Here is a 22512-nt window from a genome sequence, read left to right as displayed (position 1 = left end):
GGGAGGAGAATAGTCAGGACATCCAGGACAGGGCTCAAAAAGCCTGTCCCAGCTAAAACAGGATGTATGGTCACCCTATACCTCTATCACAATGCCAATTGAAAGAAAATATGTAATTGTTTCCACGATGGTAGAGATGAGTATTCTACAATCAGCATTTAACAAATAAAAGGGACTTTGAATAAAATATTGACTTATTTCTACTTTAGCTCTGTGCCCTTAGTTAAACATGATACTTTAAAAAAAAACAAAAAAAAAAAAACAAATAACCAAGCTCTTAGCTACTTTGCACTGGCAGTAGAGACTCCATGGCATTTTTAAGGAAAAAGCCTTGTTAACCAAAATTCCCCTTTTCCCACTTTTGTGAATGATGTTGTCTGATTAGCTGCTACTCTACAGTGGAGAATTGGATGCATTTCAGTATCCCATTTAAATTTGATATGCAGTAGTAGCTGTAGATTGTGGTGTTTTTAAGGTGCATTTGTACTGTCAAACGGGAACAAACAGAAATAAAAGCTTCTGTAAATTCAGATGTTCCTGTTTTCAATGAACTACGGACATTCTTCTGCTGTACAGCTCACATATACTATCTTCACCTTGTCACACTTTCTATTATTTCACCCACCCTTTTCAAAAATGCCAAAGGAGGAACAGAATCATCAATCATAGTAACTGCTAGTTCAGTATCATCTTGATATGAATGTATGGTTGGTCTCTCTTAAATTTAAGGACTAGAGTCCAAAGTCTGCCAAAAGTTTAGACTCAGAGTTCAGAAACATCCTCTTCTGAATCTTTGGAATATATACATGAGTGCCCCCCTCTTCAGGGATCTGTTTCTAGCAGGTTTCTGATAAATGTGATTCTTTGGTAGTCTACCATTCTTCTAATTCTGAGGACACAAAAAGGTCATGAAAGCAAATATAGAAAGAGCTGATTGTAATACCACTACTTTAGCAGTTTATCTGAAGAATAAGATGTGCAGTATTCACCTCATGTGTCTAACACTCTGTGAGCCAATCAAGAACAGTAGTCTAAAATGGCCTGTAAAGGGAGGGACAAAGAATAGACTCAAGTAGGGAGTCCAACTTCAGATCTTATTCTAAACTTCTCCTTTGTCTCCCAAACACTTCTTTTTTCAGAAAGGTAAAATCCATACTTGGCAGAGGGAAATGGAACATATGCTAATTAAAATCTTAGTTTTAAACTAAACTTTTAGTGGATTAAGTATAAAAATAGAAGGCCTTTAATTTTGTATTTAGAGATTAACCACTCAGAATGTACCTTTCTGATGAACAGCAATTTCCAAGAAACAATGTTTAAAGTTTGCATTTTTTAACCCTTCAACTAAAATACAGAAATGGAACGGTCCGGATCTAGAAAAGATTAAAGTTTTATTGTCATTTATGAGTACACCATATGTGAATTTAGAAATACAATCTCCTTGCAAAGCATTGGAATACAGATGCCCTTCCAAGTCTCAAAACCTAGTTCTTGCAATGTGGTTATAGTAGCAGTCCAGGTTTGGTCTTTGTTGCAACAAACTCTTAACGGGAGATGCACGGAAAGATTTAGATACACACTGTAAGACAGCTGAGCTAAATTTCAAAACATCACCCGCCAAAGAGGCACACAAACCATTATTTAAATATTTAACTATAGAGTTCTTATACTTTCTTCCCCATTATGGAGTTGATGTCTGAGATTAAGTTACAGAGAATTTCTCAGTTAAACTGTCAACTGGTATTTCCATTGTAGCATCTAAAAGCAAACAGGTACTCTGCATTTTTATTACTAGTGCTTATGAACAGGTAATGTTTAACAAAACCCAAAGAGGCCTTCAGAAACATTCACGGTTAAAATGAACAGTTATTGCAAAAAACTGTACATATTTTCAATCATAACACAATGAAACACTGATGATGCAGTGTTTTGTGTTCTAGGGCATTAATGACAACCGTGCTAACCCTAGTATTCTACATTTTTTTCCTAATATTTAATCTTCATAATTGCAATCTGGATATACAACTGTACTTACAGGAAATATTAAACAATGCACAGTGCCGTAAGCAAATTTCAGGTCGGGTCTGAACAGAAATCATAAAATAAGTGATAAAATAGTTTAAAATTGGTCCTTGATTCAGATTAGCTATTTTATGTAGATTGGAAGCACTAAATTTAAAGACACACATTTACTGATAATCAGAACAAATTATTTTCATAGCTTAATTTTTAGAGTTTTATCATGCATGAAAAGCAAGCTGCTGCTGCTTCCTCCAAGTGCAAACATGGAATTTAGCAGAAGACTGTCACCTCAAAGATTTGTATTCTTTCTTTCACAGGTTATCCCTATGTAACCATAAACTACAGAAGCAGGTGATTAGTAAAACAATGAGGCGTACCTTCTACATTGTGACTGTTCTTCAACTATGGAATACTTTGGACCTTTAGCATGAGGGTCAATAAACACAGTAAAGAAGTTTTACATTCTTTGATTTAATTTACATCTTAAAAAAAGACAACCTTATTTGAGACCTTCTGAATCACACTTAAATTGCTGTATAGCTGTAATAAAAAGTCATCTGAAGACTGCAGTAGTTAGGTAGTGCAAGACATCTGCAACTTCAGAAATGTCCACCAATAACTCACCCTCCCAATGATTTAATAGAATATTGCATCAGTCCTAGATGAGGCAGAACAGAAGACTTGCATTTTGACAGTAAGGTATGATTCTCTACCCTAATGAAAATATGCAAAGGACTCGTGCTAACAGTGACTGCTTTTATGATGACAAATGAAACCCAGCTGAAAGTCTAGAAAGAAAACTTCTTAGTAGGAATGCTATATTAGCTCAAAGAACATGATGTGACTCTATATTACTAACACTGCCACAGCTGGATATGGTGACACGTGAACAGAACCAGAGATCTCTGTTAAGATTATGAGATCATGTTTGAATGAAACTGCCCTGCTGGGCTGTACGCTTAGCAGGCCAGTTCATATTCTGTAATACTCCACAGACAACACTGATAACTTACAGGTGAAAGCCAAAATATCTTGTTATGAGCGCAACCTCCCCAATTAATGCAATATTCCAAAGATCATTGTGACTAAAACTGTAAAACCAGATCACAACTGTAAATTACCACCACCAAGTGAAGGACACAATTTACTTTTTCTCTCCACAAAGATGAAAGCTAGAAAGACCACTAGTTGGTGTGGAAAGCAGGTCAGTAGAGACTCCAAGTATGGCCTGAGGAGTCCTCCATGCTAAGCCGCTTTCCACACACACAAATTCAGTCCATCTTCTCTTTCTGGACCAGTTTTGGTGCATCTACAAAATCCTTGCCATTGTAAAAGATGATAGCTAAAGTTCCAAAGCTTGCAGTTCCCCAGAAGAGCACATAAGCCAGTGTCTCAGTCCATGTATCACCTGTAATCAGATAAACATTATAGTACGTCATTTTCAATAAATAGTGGAGAGATCATTTTTAGCGTGACAATAAAACAGTTAGCAAAGTGCTCATAAGGAAGCTTTTATCAAGAACTGAAATTTCATATCAGCTTCACATATACTAGAGCCTGTTATTTTGTACTGTGTATTTCCTTCTGAGAGTTTTCTAGCTCGGAAACTAATGTTCTACAGTTAAGCAAAGGCTAATTTACAATGGCTAAAAATTGACATTCATATAGCCCTTAATTCAGAGAGATTCCAAAGCAATTTCATAACAAACTGATTTATGACCTATATAGCCAACACTTGACCTGCCACTGAAATGCTGTCAGTCTCTAAGCAAAAGGAAGAAGATTGGTAACCATTTAACTTTTCTCAAACTTTTGTATTCGTGACCCCTTTTACACAGCAAGCCTCTCAGTGTGACCCCTCTTATAAATTAAAACACACATTTTTTATATTTAACATTATTATAAATGCTGGAGGCCAAGCAGGGTTTGGGGATGGAGGCAGATAGCCCACGACCCCCATGTAATCTCGCAACCCCCAGTTTGAGAACCCCTGATTTAACAGCACACACCAACACAGGAGTTTAGGTCATTCAGGTTACATCTACACTGCAAAAAAAGCAGCCATGTGGCAATAAGTTTCAGAGCCTGGGGCAAAAGACTCGGGCTCACGGGATTCCAACTACGGTGCTAAAAACAGTAATGTAAATGTTCCTGCTTGGACACTGAAACCCAGCAAGGGAGGAGAGTCTCAGAGACCAAACTCCAGCCCATGCAGGAACATCTACACTGCTATTTTTAGTGCCATAGCATGACTCAGTCTGCAGACCTAGGCTCTGAGATTCCCTACCCCCACAATTGTAGAGATACTCCAAGTGAATACCTTAACCAACTGATATAGAGGGGGGAGTTTCAGGGAAGCAGAACGTAACCACCCAAATAGGGGGTTGGTGTGGATGTCAGTGTTCTCAATTCTACTCCTTTAGGAAGTGCCACTGGATTATTAACTAACAATTTTATACCTGATTCAACCATCATGTTAAGGAGAAGCGATTACTCATAATATCCCGCAGTAACATTGATTCAACATCAGAGGGAAGAGTGCTATCTGCTGAATGTCCAGCACTACTCTCTGTAGCATCTGAGCTTTCCCATCCAAGTACTGACCAGGCCTGACCCAGAAAAGCATAGCTCCAGGTTGTATGGTTAAAGGTATGACTTGAATATCTCATAACTCATAAGCACATACCCAGTGAATAGCTTCCAATATCTTAAGTGTATGCCTGCAAATGAATTTTGCAAATGTACGCCAAATAGTGACTTACCAGCCATAAGCAAACAGATAATGCACATTGAGAAAGCAACGACCATAATAATAGGCAACTGCGGAAGAAGAAAAACAGAATTAAAAAAGGATATATATGATTGTATTGATTATTTCCTTCAAGAAATTATATTTATAATTCGCTTTGTAACAGGTAAAGTTACATCATTTCTTTGATGTCCTGATTTGGTAAAACAGAGTCTCCTTCTGAGTTTTAGACTTAATCTAAATAATTCTTTAACTGTATATTTAAGATTAGAGGATAATATGCTTGGTTTCTGCCTGTTTAGGCTCACTGAAGGATCAAGTTCATTAGTTCTGTTTGGGTATTTGAACAACCCTGCATAAACCTCCAGTGTTAATCTATCCCACTTGTGTACTGAGTGTACAGAACAGAAGGGGTCCGTGTAGGTATTCTCCATACTACTTTTTCCAATTCCCTCATGTGTTCCACAGTGATCTTTTTTGTCATAACTGCAGTTCTGAAATTCAATAAGTGCTTAGCCTCCCCTTCCTGACTGTCTGGGCACTGACACTGAAGAGAAGAGAAACCAGTATTTGCCTGCATACAGCATTTGATGTTGTGAGATGACATCTTCATGAGTTTTTTAGATCAACAATGATGGCTCTTATTACATTAAAAATGGTTATCCCCTTCCACTTTTCTTTCTTAATGAACAGACAAAGCAAGAGATCCAAGAAGAATCCCCATCTTTCTAGTAGGGGCACAATTGGCCAAAGAGCACCTTTCCTTCCAACTCCATGTCTGAGGGATGCTCCCTTTGTGTCATGGCTGATGTTCTGGACTTAGTCTTCCTGTAAGTGGCTACTATAAAAAAAACAGGACCAGAAGACACAAATGGCCCCACATCAACAAACAGTCAATAACTACTTAGGTTTACTGAAGCAAATAAAAGAGACAAACAAAGCATTTAGTTTCCAAAAAAGTGTGAATCAAAGCTTATTAAAAAAAAATCCTTACAGCCAAGAACTTCCAGTCCTTCTGTATATGTAGAGGGCTGACAGACTCTACTTCATCCACTGAATAATTTCCAAGAAACAGATCGATAGCATCCTGTAACAGAAACATACATACAGAGTTAAAATGCATAGCAATAATGACTAAGAATCTATCTGCAAAAGAAAAAACCCAACTTACTTGTCTAAATCCATCAGAAAAGTTGTTCTTGTAGTAACGTATTAATGAGTTCCAGCCATCCATTATTAGACCCCACTGAGTTCTCTTCCCAGTTCTATAAAAAAGTGGTTTTATGAGCATATTAGAACTAATTTGTTTGCAAATTGAAAGTAGAAAGTTATACCAAATGATGTTCAGTTTTATGACCCTTTCAGGTTTGTATTAACAATCATATAGAGTTTCTATTTATACTTAAGGACAAAGATGCAACTGCCTAGTGCTGCCTCTGCACTCTAACTCCTATAGGCAGTAGATTTTTATGAAAAAAAGTTTTAAGAAAGGGTGGAAAGATCTGAGAGTAGAGTCAGGAAAATGGTTTCTCAGAGACTCAGTTTTCCATCATGCAATAAAACAAGATGGAATATTTTATAAACCCATATTCATTTTATTTCCTGACTTTTAATGTTTTTTTAAACTACAAAAGATATATTATTGTTTATTATATCATGTTGACATAGGCTGAATTTTTCTAGTAAGAGGTAGTTCATATTACCAACTTACATGTTAATGTGTGTCTGGAAAATTGAAAATTCAATCTGTAGATAATTAAGTTACAAAAATGCATTGTCCTCAAAACATAACCGTCTCTAACTTGCCTTGTGTAGTCTGTCTTTAAGGCACCAGTTCCAGCATATTGTTTGGCACAAGCATTTGCATTATCAGCCCATGCTGTGAACAGAGAAATAGAATTATGTCCGTTTTCCTTTAAAAAAGCCTGACTGGTCCTTATTTGAAAAATAGTAATTTAACTTTAAAGACAAACCTACCATTTTTGTAGATTTTTTCAAATTCTGCTTGTTCTTCAATTCTCTGTCCAACATGCAGAACACCTAGCCTCTAGAACAAAAAACACACTACAATTCAATAGCAACTCAGAGGAAGTCAATATTTAAGTTTATGTGGGACATAGCTTTTTCGTCCAGCTAAAAGCTGGACAGTACATTTTAATATCAAGCAGGTCTTTAAGTACTAAAGAAATTTATGAAGGTAAGCTGCTACAAACTTTAGTTGTACTTAATCCCCGACAGAGGATCCATCCTCCCTCCCTCCCTTTTGAAAAACAAAAGCAAAACTAGAAAAAATCTTGACCTGAAGCTGTGCTTGCAGAGAACGACGTGCTAATAGGCTCTGAATCACATTAGTCCGGTCCAGGCAGTCCATGCAATTACTGCGGAATATTCCGTCCTGCTGAGTCACCACTTTACCATCAGAGTCAACTAGAAAATAACTAAGATCCACGACACATTTAAATGTGTGTATATAAATAGGTACCTAAAATAATCCACTTCAAAGTATGTTCTGCGACTGCATACTTTAACAGGTTTCTTTAGTTACCCAAAACAGAATCTTTTCCCAAGTAAAATTCTTTGCCATATGTGTTTAATTTTATTTGATAACATATTATTTATACTTTTCTTTCCGTAGCAGATAGTGAATAGATAGCATTATCAGGAACAGTGTCTAAATGGTTATCCTATTGCATTACACACGTCAATAACTTCCTTGCAGTTGCTATGAACCTTGGTATTACCTTTCGGAAGAAGAGCAGGTTCCACTTCCAGCTTCAAGTATATGTTGTAATCATGATGTACACATGGTAATAACACAATCCTTACACTACACAATTACAAAGACTTGGCTTCAGCCTCAAGAGAAGAATTCTGCTTCTGTGTCTCAGGCCTGCAGAATCTAATTTTCAAGAGAGCCCAAACTCTCCAGCCCCCTAGTGTTACCCATATTTTGAGGACTCCTCAAAAAACAAATCAAATAATGTTGTGTAATGCCTTATTTTGAGACATCAGTTCCATCCCTTTATTTAAAGAAAGCTGATTGGTTTTGGCATATGCCTACATAGTTCACTACCTGCTACAGTGTATTATTAGTTTTAAGACATGTCTCAGTTACTCATTCTAGGGTTGAGAATCCTATATAGCTGGTATTTTAAAGACAAAATTACTTGTTCATTCTGCTTCTTTGAAGGGCTCACATGATTGTTCTCTGTTCACGTCCTCTCAGACGTCTTTTATGGGCTGCTCCTTTTCAGGTTCTTATATATGTATTGCTATCCTCAGGAGCATGTTTGGTTTGTACTATCCCTACAGAGTGAGGCATTTATGTCGGCCTAGATCAGTGGTTCAAGCTTTCATTCATAAATGGAACTGGGAGAGGTTTCAGTGGGCTGTTCCTCACGTTACAGGGGCAGACAACCACCTGTGTAGAAGTGGGGGTGTAGCCGTCAAATCACTAGATATAGGAGTTCCTGGTCTGCCTCATGCCGTAGACTTGAGACCCAAATGGTGATGATGAGATCTTCAAAGAAGCAGAACTACAACATAAATAGGTTTCGCTTCATAACCTGTAAATCTGTGAGCGGTGAATAATAAAATAAAGACTAATGCATTAACCAACAACTTCATATAGATCATACAAATTCATTTAATATATGAAATAACTTTATTGGGGGAAAGGACATCAAATCAAGTTGGACATTTGCTACTTTTCTGTGAATCCAAAAAAAAATATATAAATAAAAAGAGTCAGGAAGGGTTGGTGTCTGGTTGCTCACGTATGGCATTAATACTGCATATGAAATTACCACACTGAAAACAGATAAGCAGTTGTGCTTGGTAATTTCTCATTCCCATGTAATAGGCAGACTTGTGTTTACCCCCCCAAATCCCTTCACCAAGAGAGACATTTAATTCTCCTTCACAGAAGCAAAACCATGGTGAGTGAGTGCATTATAAACCACATTAAGGCCTCTACTTTGCTGCTGAGCAGGAGTGAGAGATCACACAAAGATATCTGCAGACTCCACCCTGTAATCTTTATCTCATTTGCATATGCATCTTCAACTCAAGGCCATAGAATCCATATGAGAAAGTGATCTACTTTTGAGAATATAGATTCTGCTCTATGAATCTGCTGGGCATCTAACAATCTATCACTTTATGCTAGCCACCACAAGATGACCACATAGTGCTATAGAGAGACAGATTACCTAAACTCATCTTGTTGTTCTGAGAGTTGATCCATCAAAAGCTGGAGTCGGTCCCACCTCATTCGACTGCATTCTTTATGAAAGTCAAATGCTATATATCTATTCAGAGACAAGCACATCTGATCAAATAAATTCACGGCACTCTTCACTGCTCTGAAGAGATCACAGTACAATTCTATTTTTAAAAAGGTAATTTTTTCAAAAGAAAAAAAGATTGATAAATATTGAAGTGCAGAGAAATGATCTTCTTCAGATGAAGATTTGCCAACATCAGCCAAAATTTAAGAGCAATTCTTTAAAACTGGGTTCCATAAATATCAAAGGACGTGTTTTCTGCTTTTCTGTCCTCTTCCAAAATGTCACCTTGCACATTTTGAGGATGCAAATTTCTGCACTCCTTTAGATCAGGGGTTCTCAACCTTTTCCTTTCGGAGGCCCTCCCAACATGCTATAAAAACTCCACAGCCCGCCTGTCCCACAATAACTGGTTTTCTGCATCTATAAGCCAGGGCGTGAGGTAGGGGGTAGCAAGCAGGGCAATTGCCTAGGGCCCCATGCCACAGGGGCCCCTGTGAAGCTAAGCTGCTCAGGCTTTGGCTTCAGCCCCGGGTGGTGGGGCTCAAGGCCTTGAGCTTCAGCCCCATCCGGTGGGGCTTCAGCTGTCTGCCCTGGGCCCCAGCGAGTCTATGCTGGCCCTGCTTGGTAGACCCCTGAAACCTGCTCACGGCCCCCCATGGGGCCCCGGACCCCTGGTTGAGAACCACTGCTTTAGATGATCCCACCACTCTGGAAGCAGGATAAGGAAGCTCATGTTCACTAGTATTTTACAAAATCACTTCTGTCTAATTATCTTTTCCCCAAAAAGGTGCAGGGAAGTGTGTATGGCAACTTAACTAAAAGGACATGGTCCCTGTCCTGAAGTGCTTCCAATCCAAGTGTTCATTTACCATATTTACGAGACAACATGGGGAAGGAAGGATAGGCAGATGGACCTGCATTTGCTTTTTTCTAAGCTGCTTTCTGCTTTGTATGTAGTTTAAAAAGCTAGAAATGATATTTATATATTTCCTGAAACAGAGGCAAAGACGTGGGGCTAGTATATAATGTACAAAGGAATGAATGGGTGGAGTATGGGAACATTAGAAGAGGAGAAAGGCAGAAACAGGACAAAAAGCAGGTGGGCCACAATGAGAAAAGTTTGGCAAAATTCAGTAAACTGGCAGCAAGAGGTCAAATAGCAAATAGCAGCAAGCCCTAGCAAATAAAAAACAACCACCACCAGTTAATGGCAACAGGGTGCTCATTTCCAAATAGGAAATTAAAAATGATAGAGTTACCAAGTTATAAGAGTTCAGAATCTATACAAAGAGGCTAAGACGAGACCAAACAAGGGCAGAGAAATTAAACAAGTTCAGGGTGCAAAAGTATGCCTTTGCTGTAGACAACAGGAGTAAGTTTCTTGGGGTGGGGGTGGAGGAACTGTTTAATAAAAAACAAAAGACTCTTCTAGATGGTTTGTGCAGGACTGGAGGTGGCATTCATAAATTGTGAATGTTTATTGATGGCAGGAGGTGCCATGCAAAGCAATTAAAGTAGCAAAACCCTATTTTTAGCAAAAAATTTTTAAATTTTTTAAATGTTAACATCTGCGGAACTTGCAACTGAGAAAAAAACAGGCCAGAGATAGGATTTTACACTTCAGTTTCTGTAAAATGGCTTTTAGTTCTACAGAAGGTAGTGCAAGGAATCCCACAAGTCATTTATCTCTTAAAGATGTAACCAATACCAGCTTTGAAAACTGAATAGAAACTCTACATTGGAAGTGCTCTTAAAAACATGTCTTCCTCTTCACAAATCAACATATATGCGTAAATATGCAAATCTACAGCAAAACTACTGCAACCGTTGGAAGGGGCAGAGGGCATCAAGGTGCAGAAAAATGTGAGTAATCTAATTCCTTGTCCTTCTGTAAGAGCCTTGTAAAATGGGGATCGATCGAACGGAAACAACTAAAAATTCAATGCAAATGCATACTATACAAGTAAGATTAACTGCATTCATGGCTAAATTTTGCCCTTAAATGTGCATGTGCAGGTTCTACAGAAGTCATTAAGAATTATGCATTCATTCTAGAGGGCAGGATTTGGCCCCTAAACTTGTTAGGGACTCCTGACACGAACAATTGTCTAAGTCCCTTACAGGAGAATCTCTGAGATGAAAAAAAATAAAAATTTTAAGCTTTGTGGAAAATCCATATTATTCTCTCAATATTCAAGAACATGGTTAAAGAGAAAGCAAGTCAATAAGTGAAGATTACTGTTTTAAAATGATGAATCGCCATTGTTAAACTGCCCATGCACCTGCAACTTCTGCAATCATGAACATTTAACAATAATTTATGTGCTTTCCACACTCCTGTGGCCCCTACGCTCCATTTAGGCTGCACACCTAATGACCTTGTCTTGGTGTCTTTTTTCCATGTGACTTTACACCTGGAACCCCTTGGTCTGCAATGCCTCACCTCTTTCATCCTGGAAGTGCATTTCTTCCATGAAGTCAATAAAACACTCACCTTTAAAGACACACCACTAGCCAAAACAACAATGTGCTCTTATTACTGTAAGCCTCATACTCCCTTCTTTTTATGCTGTTGTCCTGTCTCAATTCCCTTTACATGCATCCCATGCCTATCATTTCCAGTTGGATTGCAAACTCTTCTGGCAGGGACCATATCCTTTTCCTGCAGTGCAGTATCAATGTGTATTTTAAAAAATGCAATTCTCATGCAAGTTAAATTATTTTATAAGGGCCCCGTGACCAATTTGATCCCACTTTTAATTTAGGCTTGTTAAAAGGAGCCAGACATGTACAATATACACATATGTATCATAATTTCAGTTCACATGTACCTGACCATTCCATTTCCCAAGCTGTTTACCATTTTTGCAAATGTTTGTTCAAGAGGCTTCTCTGAGCCCTTCTGGTTAACCTGTGAAAAATGAAATGGTAATACCAATCATTCAAATTTGTTTAAAAAGGAGAGGCAAACAATTCAACTAAGCAGAATAATTAAAGGCATACCAAATTAACAATCATTTGTTTTCCATAGCTAATTATCTGAGAGTCAAAATGTCTTTGGAAGCCATCCATCTAGAAAACAAAGGAGAAAAAAGTGACATCACAGGTCTTCAGAGATGCACAGGTCTGTAAATTACTAAAACTGCTACACTACAAGAATCCCTTAATGTAACACAACAAGTCGTCTTCTGAATGAGAATGTGGTGCTTAAATGAGGTAAATATCTGCACTCTGCTCTGTCAATGCACCTCAGCTCTCATCTGCAACAGCCTTGGGCTTCTCTTGTATAAATTACTAGTTGTGCCAAATAATGCAGTGGTTTTTATCACTGTACACAAATGAGAACCAGGAAGAGACGACTGCATTCATTTATACTTATGACCTCATTCAAGCTTTGAGCCAAAGACTCCATGGATAAAAAAGCTAGTACACTGGCCCAAGCCTCTTGCTACTTCAACTTTAAAGGTAAGGTTTGACTTTTATATTAAGAACAGATTTAAACAGTATACTGTATGTTAATGAGAAGGCGCAGCAATGTTAAGTTTATTACCACATTATATCCATGCAAACACTGAATTCCATTTTACCACCACACAACCAAGGAAACACACATACATGATTTACTACTTTGCTGATCTGTGGCTTTGGCTTATACTTGAGGTTTGGTCTCTGTGACCAGAAAAAAGGAATGGATCCACGGGTCTGGAAAACAAAGAAAAAGGAAACTTAAACAACAAATGCAATTTCATGTTCTTGTTCATTACACCTTCCTGACATCTGTATTTTAACTTGTTTTTTCCTGTTAAATGTAAAATCAGGTTTTGGGCAGACAATAAAATAAAAACTTGCCAGCTGAACTTAAGCTAGTCATGCAATCAATTCTGATAAGCCACTGAATTTACCTGGACAAACGAAGCTTTGCTCCCATTGTAATGTACAATTTGTTCCGTTTCAACAAAATTAGCTGCATGGCCTTCTGAATCAATACCTGAGTTAGAAAAAAAAGAATCCAGTTCACACCCGGCCACAAACACCATTGCTTTAGGTTTGAATTGGGGTCTCATTTTTCAGTTAGTAAGATGAAACAATACAGAATAGCCAGAAGATATGTGAAATCTGTGCCATCTGTAGATCAAAGCCACCATCTGAGACACTGTCAGCTCATGAAGCAGAGACTTGGGGTATGTCCACACTATGGGGACTATAATAGCATATCTACGACACTGTAGCTATGCTTGCATGACTAGATAGTGTAGATGCGGCATATAGCAATGGAAGGGGATTTTCTGTCTGTGTAGGAACACCACCTCCCAGAGTGACAGTTCGTACATTGATGGAAGCATTCTTCCATTAACTTAGCTGCATCTACATTGCAGGTTAGATTGGCATAGCTAAAATTGCTCAGGGGTATGGATTTTTCAGAAGAGCAGACCTAGATATTGCTATCATTCAGTCAGTGCAGGGCCTTTATTATACTGCCAGCACGTCTTAATAGTCTAACTTAAAAAATACTTAGGTTATTTTAATACTGAACAAAGATGCCAAAGCGCAGACACTGAAATTTATCTTCCCAATGGGAAAATTACGGCACAAGGAGCAACAAGTTTGTCCACACTTCCTCAGTGCTCCTCAACCATAACATGCAGAGACTGGTAAGGAGAAAGTACTTCAGTCTGCTTCCTTTTCAGCCTTTGGCCTGAAATCAGGGAAAAGCGGACTGCTACATAACAGACAGCCAAACAAACACACATGAAAATTGTAGTTAGGCTTGTGTGTGTGTGTGTGTGTGTGTGTGTGTGTGTGTGTGTGTGTGTGTGTGTGTGTGTGTGTGTGTGTGTGTGTGTGTGTGTGTGTGTGTGTGTGTGTGTGTGTGTGTGTGTGTGTGTGTGTGTGTGTGTGTGTGTGTGTGTGTGTGTGTGTGTGGAACCCAGCTTAACTTTTCTTTCCCTGCACATGAGAATGTTTTCTTGTAAAGTTCTTTATTAGTTTGAAAATGTTATGTAAGGTATTTTACTGAAGTAAATACCACCAGCTTATTTACAGGATAATCAGTATTGTCAAGTGTTTCATTTAAAATGCTCATCATTTTAAATTTTTGGACTAAACATAAATCAAATGCCTCAAGGAGCAATAAATGAGGTTTGCAGTTTAATAGATGCATCTGTAGATGAAACTACAGTTTTGTGCTCAAGGATGTTTTTCTGTCCAGTTATTACACTGAAGTAAAATATTTGGCACAAAAATTACATCAGGTTGTGACAGAATGGAACACAACAGTAAGGTAAGTGGTTAAATACCTATGCCATTTGAAAATAAGAAATTAATGAGTTACAGACACGTTGACCGTTCCAGCAGTGGTTGCATTATTCGTCATCCTACCTCTCACATAGTAACGTACACCAGCTCTGAAACAGCTTCTTCGAGAGATAAGCAGCCAGTCAAAATACTTTCCATTAATGGAACAAGAGTGCATAGCTATAACTGGTAAACATGTTAAGGAACACAAACTTTTGCAATGTTTACTATGGTATTTTTAAATAAAAGGGAACAGGCACAAACATAGGGCCAAATGATGATTAAATAAATAGAAAGGATTTTGCAAACATTCATTGATGTGTAGGTATATGTATAAATATACTGTTATCCCTATGTCAAGTTATTTATTGATATTTAACTTCAGAGTCAGTAGCCTAATACTCAAATTAGTATATGCATGACAGAGCAAGTTTTAAGGGATGCTAATTAACTAAAAAAATATGAAGTGATTATAAATAGGAGAAAACAGGATTTGAAGAGACTTGAGACTGGTCTCAAAAGGTTCTTCAATTAAATTAAAATGTTGACACTTCTGATGATGAAACATTTAAAATCTATTAAAAGCCCATGCACACTAACCATCACAATTGAAAGAAATAGGTCAATACTATCAGCACCATATGTATGATCTCAGGCCCTGGCCAAAAAAAAAAAAAAGCTGCTTATGCAGAGACTTCTGTTCTTTTAATTAAGCCCTACACATCATTTTGGTATCAGATTCTAGTCCTTAGTGTCAGGGCAGGAGTGGCCAGCCTGAGCCTGAGAAGGAGCCATGATTTAACCAATGTACATTGCCAAAGAGCCACAGTAATATGTCAAAAACAATGAGTCGTCCTTGTGGCACCTTAGAGACTAACAATTTATTTGGGCATAAGCTTTGTGATGAAGTGGGTTTTTAGCCCACGAAAGCTTATGCCCAAATAAATTTGTTAGTCTCTAAGGTGCCACAAGGACGACTCATTGTTTTTGCTGATACAGACTAATACGGCTACCACTCAAAGTAATACGTCAGCAGCCCTCCCATCAGCTTCCCACCCACCCGCTCCCAGCACCTCCCACCCACCCACCGGCAGCGCCCCCGCCCTCCCGATCAGTGCCTCCCCCTCCCTTCCTGCAGCTCCCAATCAGCTGTTCAGCTGTTCTGTGGCATGTAGGAGGTTCTGGGGGGGGAGGGGGAGAAGCGAGGGCATGGCAAGCTCAGGGGAGGGGGCGGGAAGGGGTGGAGTGGGGACAGGGCCTGTGGCAGAGCCAGGGGCTGAGCAGTGAGCACCCCCGGCACACTGGAATGTTGGCGCCTGTAGCTCCAGCCCCAGAGTCAGTGCCTATACAAGGAGCCGCATATTAACTTCTGAAGAGCCGTGTGTGGCTCCGGAGCCACAGGTTGGCCACCCCTGTCTTAGGGGATAGTTGCTAAGGGCTGGCAATTTAACTTAGCAGTTCAGTTCTGTCAAGGTCATAACTACTTTCAGTTGATGTTAGATAATACAGCATCAAACTAGTATCAGAAAGCAGCACTCCTCAATTACTGCAGCAGGACGCAGAACACAGATTCATACTACCCTCTATTGCCAGCAAGGTAAAACTACAACTTCAAAGGAATCAGAGTAACAGCCGTGTTAGTCTGTATTTGCAAAAAGAAAAGGAGGACTTGTGGCACCTTAGAGATTAACTAATTTATTTGAGCATGAGCTTTCGTGAGCTACAGCTCACTTCATCGGATGCATCCTGTGGCTTTGTTTTAGCTTTTAGTATAGGCATGCTATCCTGTCTCTCTGCTCTGTTCTTTTGAACAACCAATATGTTAACCATCTTACTATTTGCTCAGGTCTGCAAGGCAAGTTTTATTCCAATAAACAAATCAATTTTCTGGGTTTTTATTCAAGCATAAAAAATTGTAATTCTTAAAAATACAACAGATTACTTACACATACACATTTCACCTCACAAATTTCATCTCACCAAGTGTTTTTCCCCAGAAAAATCCTGTGCAGGAAACCCACTTTGTTGGGTAACTGCACATTAGGCCAATATTGCAGATTTCATTTACATTTGTGGCAGCACTCTTTGTAAAAAATCCGAACAACTAGTTCAAATTTGGTTAAGAGACTATACAAAGAGATCCTTTGCCACCCAAAATGCCCTCAATAAAGAGTTCCGAGAGAGGGATCTAAAAAGGTCTAAAATTAGACCTAGAACCACATGCTCAAACTCTTAAAATCCTTGTAGATCCAGATGTCACCTCAAATATATCAGGGCTTGGCTTCTATTTAGCAGGAAATAAAAGCAGTAGCTCTAAACTTGGATCTTTATCAACACTGCCATAAACCTAAGATTGTAGGCTCAATCTATCTCCTACGGAGAATTTAAGAATGGAGGGATGGAATTTTTGGCTAATTAGACATATTCCCCATCTCTCCACTCTTATTCTGAATCAAGAGAGATGAAGATAGATACCAGAGAAGTTTTATAAAAATGAGAAAGTTACTTACCTTATAGTAACTACAGGTTCTTCAAGACATGTGGGCTCTATTGGTATTCCACTGTGCATACACATGCTCCATGTACCTAGAGTGGGAGAATTCTAGAAAGCAGTGTCTTGTGGTCTGCGCACGTGTCCTCGCTCTCCTTATGCCTCTGACTGAGGAGATAAAGGATGGAGCAGACTGACCACTTCTCCAGTTCCTTCTCTACTACAAATCCAAGAATCCTGTGAAGCAAAGGGGAAGGAGGGTAGGTAGTTGACTATAGACAGAGACCACATACTTGAAGAACCTCGTCACTATTAGGTAAGTAACTTATCTTCTTTGAGTGCTGGTCTTTATGTGTATTCCACTGTGGGTTATTGACAAGCAGTACTCAAGTAAGAGGAGGGTGTGAGGATGCTATTGCTTGTGCTCTTGTAGTATGCCCTCCCCCTCCCATGAGTGGGAGGAAGATGAGACAACCAATAAAAGTAAGATATTGTCCAAGATCCATTTAGAGATCCTCTGCGAGGATATTGCCTGACACAAGACTTTTTCCGCTATGATGATAAATAGTTGGAGATTTTCTGATTGGCTTTGGCCAGTCTGTGAGCAGGACAAACGTCCACATGGAAGTACATATCCTTGATATTGAGAGCTGTAAACCCCATACCTTTTTCAGGATGGAATTATAGATGCCAATATGACCATGTGAAATTTCAGTTTGCAAATAAACCAGTTGACATGACATAGGTTGAGGATGGGTCTCCAGCCACCCTTCTTTTTGGGTACTAGCAAGTATATTGAATAAAAACCCTTTCCTTGGTGTTGAAGAGACACCCACTCTATCACTCCTCGCTGTAGGCGGGACTCTACTTCTTGTTTGACAATCTCTGTGAAAATGACCCCTGAAAAGAGGCAGCAATGGGGTTTTGGAGAGGGCAGGGAGGTAAATTTGATTGCCTAGCCAGAATGAATGATGTTTAATACCCACTTGTCCATTGTTATTGCACTCCACTTTTTGAAAAAGAGTGATAGGTGATCCCCAAAGGATGTGTGGAAATCGGCAGATGGTGGCATCACTCACTGGTCTGCAGTTTTGAAGTCCCATCAAAAATATCATTTAGACAGGGCTGGGGTTGGGATGATGTTGCGGCTACAGAAGGTGCAGGGAAATGGGACATCTGAACCTTTTGCCTCTTTCGGGGTGGCTCATAAGACAACCGATAGTAAAATTGTTGAGCCATCAGTCTAGGCTTGTATGATTGCATGTGGAATGCTCTCTTCAGGGCAGATGTATATATTCCCTGGGAATGGGAATATGTAAGCTTTAGAATGTTTAAGGACTTATTTATCTTTTGGTTAAAAAGATGAGTTTCATTGAAGAGCAGATGTTCTGGACTTCCCTGGGAAGCCCTGAAGTGCAACGCCATGATTCACAGAGCATCACAGTGGCACTTGCTATTGAACTTGAAGATGAATCTGCTGCATCTACTGCTGATTGAAGAGCAGTCCTGGCAACCAACTTACCTTCCTAAATGAGAGCCTGGAATAAAGCTCTATCTTGTAAGGGCACATGGTGGACCAACAGACACTGCTTTCCAGAATTCTCTGACTCTGAGTGCCTATAGTGCATGCATACACACAGTGGAATATACATAAGGACCAGCACCCAAAGAAGAAAAACAGGATTTGTCAGATCAGTGGTATGATCAGTGGTTGAAGCAAGTACTAAATTGCTTATAATAGGCTACTACCCACAACGCAATTATTCAGCGCATAGAGGGCTGGAAAAAATTCCTTCTTATCCATGGAAGGAATCACTAGATCCTAAAATATAAAGGAAATCACTGGAATGGGACTCTTCTAATACTAAGTAAACCATGGTCTCAATTTTTAGTTTATAACACTTCGTCTTTTGTTAATCTCTCTAAGACTCCCTAAGTTTGATTAACTACAAGGCTATAGTCAGAGAGCTCATCCTTGGGTGTTGACTGTGCACTCTTATCTTATGTAATAACTCCCATGGAAACCTGCTGTGGGCCACCTTCCAAGTGAGCACAGGGAAAGATGTACTTCCTTATTTCATGCAGACTTACTGGGGGGTAGGAAGGAGAAGAGAGTCTGGGGTAGAAAGCTAGAACAGCACAGACTGGAGATCAGTTTGAGCCAAGAAGATTATATCATTGTGTCTCATCAAATCAGGATCTGGTTCCACGCTGAGACACAGTGGTTGAATTCTAGACCGCTGAACAGAGCATATTTATGTAATCATATTTGCTTTAACAAGAAAAGGTCACTATCAAAGTTAGCAAAACTCAAAATTAACAGATAGGACCCTGTAACAGCGTGGCACCAACCTCTCGCGAACGCCCATTCTGGTTGGCTGTGTCCACAGTCTTTAAATAGTCCCGGCCCTGTTATCGGGCCGTACCCCCAGGGCTTTCTCCCTGAAGGCAATGGTTTCGCCCTCTTGGCCTACTCTGGCCCCAGCTCTCCAGCCAGGCCACTAAGCAGTTCATTTTTTCTGGGGTTTATCATTGTCCGATTGTAGGTCTGTTCCTTAGTGACCTATGGGGGGAGGGGGGGGGGAAGAGACCAAGGCCCGCCCACTACTCTGGGTCCCAGCCCAGGGACCCTAAAAATAACAGTCACATGCCGCTGTTTCCCTTTAATTACACTGCTTTCAGTTCCTTGGACCACTTCCCCGCAGCCCCAGCCTTCACCAAAGCGTCACCCTTACTTCAGGGCTCATCTAAGTTCAGGCCCAGCAACCAGCCAGGAGCTCTTCCTCGCTGCCATGGTCCCTGCCAGAACTGAGCTGTCCCTGGTGCTGCAGTTCCCTTTGGCCAGCTAGGACCACCAGCTGTACTCTTCTGGCTCCAGCAAGGAACTGACTGTATCTGGCTTTGCAGTGCCCTCCTTTATGACCCTCCTGGGCCCTGTTTGGCTGCTTCTGCTGCAACCACTCTAGGCTGCTTGGAGGACTTCTCTACTGCTCTTTTTCAGGGATGGGTATGGTAGGACCCTGAGACCTCCATCAGGGGATCTCTGGGCCTAGTCCACCCTGTCATAAACCCATCTACCCCAACAAAACAAAGCCCAGCTGTCCCCCAATTGGGGCTTTTCGTCTTTTCAAACTCAAAACTGGTAATATTATTGAAAATCCCAGCTTCTGTTAGGCAAACTAGTTTACAGTCAATGCAAGGTATCAAGTTAGTTTAGGATTGTGGGAATGCATGTGTATACTCTGCTCCATGCATCATTCTTAGGAGTAAGGTAGAGTATTGATATCAAAAGCACTGTTTGTTAAGAGAAGGATTCTTGTAACTTTCTTTCAATTTCTGAGACGATGAGCAGAAAGATGGCAGAATGTACATGCCTACTCCTGTGACATGGGATGGGGAGGGCTCTGAATTATTACAGAGACCTCTTTCTCAGGTGTCTGGATGGTGAGTCTCCCCCCTCCCCCCCAAGCTCAGGGTGCAACTGCTCACCAAATTTGGGGTCAGGAAGGAATTGTCCCCAGGTCAGGTTGGCAGAGACCTTGGAGGTTTTTTGCCTTCCTTGGCAGTGTGAGGTAAGGTTCACTTGCTGGTTTGAACTAGAGTAAATGATGGATTCTCTGCAACTTGAGGACTTCAGTAATTCAGCCAGAGGTTATGACCATATATTACAGGAGGGAGGTTCTGCAGCCTGTGATATGCAGGAGGTCAGACTAGGTGATCATGATGGTCTCTTCTGGACTTAAAGTCTACGAGTCAACATGGGTCTCTTATTTTAAAGTCTATTAGCCTTGCTAATGCCTGTTTAAATTGTATCTGATGTCTCCTTACATATATTTATGTCCTTGTAAGAAAAAAAAAATTCACTTAATAGGTGTCATTCAACAGATCACAGTCTAACCATCTAAACATTCAGTAATATGCTGGGTGAAAGTACCTCTCTAGCAGGATATAGTCACATAAATTTTGATAGGAAAATGATTATTAAACTGAGCTTTGTCTCCCAAGAGAACAGCCAACACTAGAAAGACAATTGTTCAAATCATGCTTATAAGAGTGGTTTATATAAAATTGTGTTAAATATGAAAAGCAAAAAATATTTACTATTTGCATTCAGATGTCCAAAATATAAATTGCCTACTATCATTACGTGCTATATGTTTGCAATTAGGACAAGATACATCAAATTTTGCGAGGCGACTATTTGAAGATTTATGTGGTAGAGTTCCCAACTACAGTTAACTCTTGCACCAGCAACATTTTCTGTCTTAGAAAGTCAAATATTCTCCTAGATAATCTAATGAAACCTCTACGGTTAAAAAACAAAACAAAACATTGATACCTAGAGTAAATTTAGATTACAAAACAAGAAAAGGATACATCCATGCATCACTGGAAGAGCAAACCTATGGATCTGAAAATACAAAAGAAACCGTATAACACATTTTAAAAATATATTTTATATAAAGTTGTCTAACAAAACAGGTATCTCCAAGTACTAACGCAAGGAATAGATAGATGACAAGTGTATGAAACTCTAGTAAAAGGCAAACATTGTAAAGGCAATTCAGTTTGGGAAGAGGGACATTTATTGCCAGTGAATAAGAAAAAGTTTCATGTTTTCTAGACTAGTGATTTATTTGCACAACCACAAAGATTTTTTGCTCACTAATAAAGCAACAAAGTGGGATATTTCTTACCAGTCATCACTCTGTTAAGCAGAAGATATTCTGTAACCATGCTTATCTCACAGAGAGTCAGTGAATGACCTTGGTAACAGCAAGCTGCCTTGGAATATAAATGGGTATTTGTACTCCTGTTCTAAACAGAGATCTGCTTAATATTTTTGCCACAAACAAGCTCAATGTAAATTAATACCTAAATGTATTTTCTAAAACCTACTTGAATATTGTCAATGTATGACATGAACAAATGTGTTTGCTGAGTTCAGAGCTACCAATACAAGTCTTAGCTAAGAAATATTATCTACCCCATGTGAATAATTTAAGACTAGACTTAAGAAATCCAAGGGTGTAATGTTGTCTGGATAGAATTTGCTCAACACAAGAGTAAATATGGCAATATACTGCCCTTTACACTAATTAGCATTTAATTAAAACAAGTTAAAGGTGGTTTGCAAATATAACGCTATGTTTCTCTACATGGTGTAAAGACTAGAAAAAGGACGGCAGATCAGGCATTAAGTCACCAGGAAGGAAGGTACTGAACAATGGATCTGCTGCATTCTCTCAGTCCCAGACCACCATGGAAGCCCTTCTCCCCAAATCATGATCCCCTTCTAAAAATTTCAGTATCTCCTGAAGTTTTCTGCTACCACATTCTCTCTGCTAGCTGCTACAATAAAGTCTTCCCTTTCCTTTTCATTATGAGGTTACATCAGTGGAGGAGGTTACAGCTGGTATTGAAAGGGGGTGGGTGCAGCAGCCAGCACAGAGAATACGGCAGTAAAACACCCTTATATGTAATGGAGTGTAGATGCCCTGGTTCTTTATGAAAATGTTCCTGCCTTCTGTGGATGTACAGGCTGCCATGTAACTGCTGGGGACGTCTGTGGGTTTTGGAAGCAGAGTCTCTGTGCCGGTATTATGGAGGAGGTGGGTTGGAGGAAGAGTAAGGAAATCATAGGAACACACATGTGACTGGACAAT

General features: G+C 39.5%; 1 protein-coding gene across 3 annotated transcripts in view; it reads right to left on the bottom strand.

Moving 5' to 3' along the window:
• Window positions 1-1372: 1372 nt before the first annotated feature.
• SACM1L (SAC1 like phosphatidylinositide phosphatase) overlaps window positions 1373-22512 on the bottom strand; it is a 60425-nt gene continuing 39285 nt past the window's right edge. For all 3 annotated transcript variants that reach the window (XM_037890246.2, XM_037890249.2, XM_037890247.2), the window contains 14 exons: window positions 21224-21257; window positions 14440-14541; window positions 12963-13048; window positions 12676-12762; window positions 12064-12132; window positions 11892-11971; window positions 8983-9081; window positions 7071-7209; window positions 6749-6818; window positions 6578-6650; window positions 5943-6036; window positions 5766-5858; window positions 4785-4842; window positions 1373-3430 (listed from right to left, as the gene is read on the bottom strand). In XM_037890246.2, the coding sequence (XP_037746174.1) occupies window positions 3294-3430; window positions 4785-4842; window positions 5766-5858; window positions 5943-6036; window positions 6578-6650; window positions 6749-6818; window positions 7071-7209; window positions 8983-9081; window positions 11892-11971; window positions 12064-12132; window positions 12676-12762; window positions 12963-13048; window positions 14440-14541; window positions 21224-21257 (1221 nt within the window). In that variant the 3' untranslated portion in view covers window positions 1373-3293. The remainder of the gene's footprint in view (window positions 3431-4784; window positions 4843-5765; window positions 5859-5942; window positions 6037-6577; window positions 6651-6748; window positions 6819-7070; window positions 7210-8982; window positions 9082-11891; window positions 11972-12063; window positions 12133-12675; window positions 12763-12962; window positions 13049-14439; window positions 14542-21223; window positions 21258-22512) is intronic.

Source organism: Chelonia mydas, chromosome 2, assembly GCF_015237465.2.
Source record: "Chelonia mydas isolate rCheMyd1 chromosome 2, rCheMyd1.pri.v2, whole genome shotgun sequence".
NCBI classification, from domain to species: domain Eukaryota; kingdom Metazoa; phylum Chordata; order Testudines; family Cheloniidae; genus Chelonia; species Chelonia mydas.
Note: the sequence above shows the minus strand (reverse complement) of the source record. Positions and strands in the feature narration are given on the sequence as shown.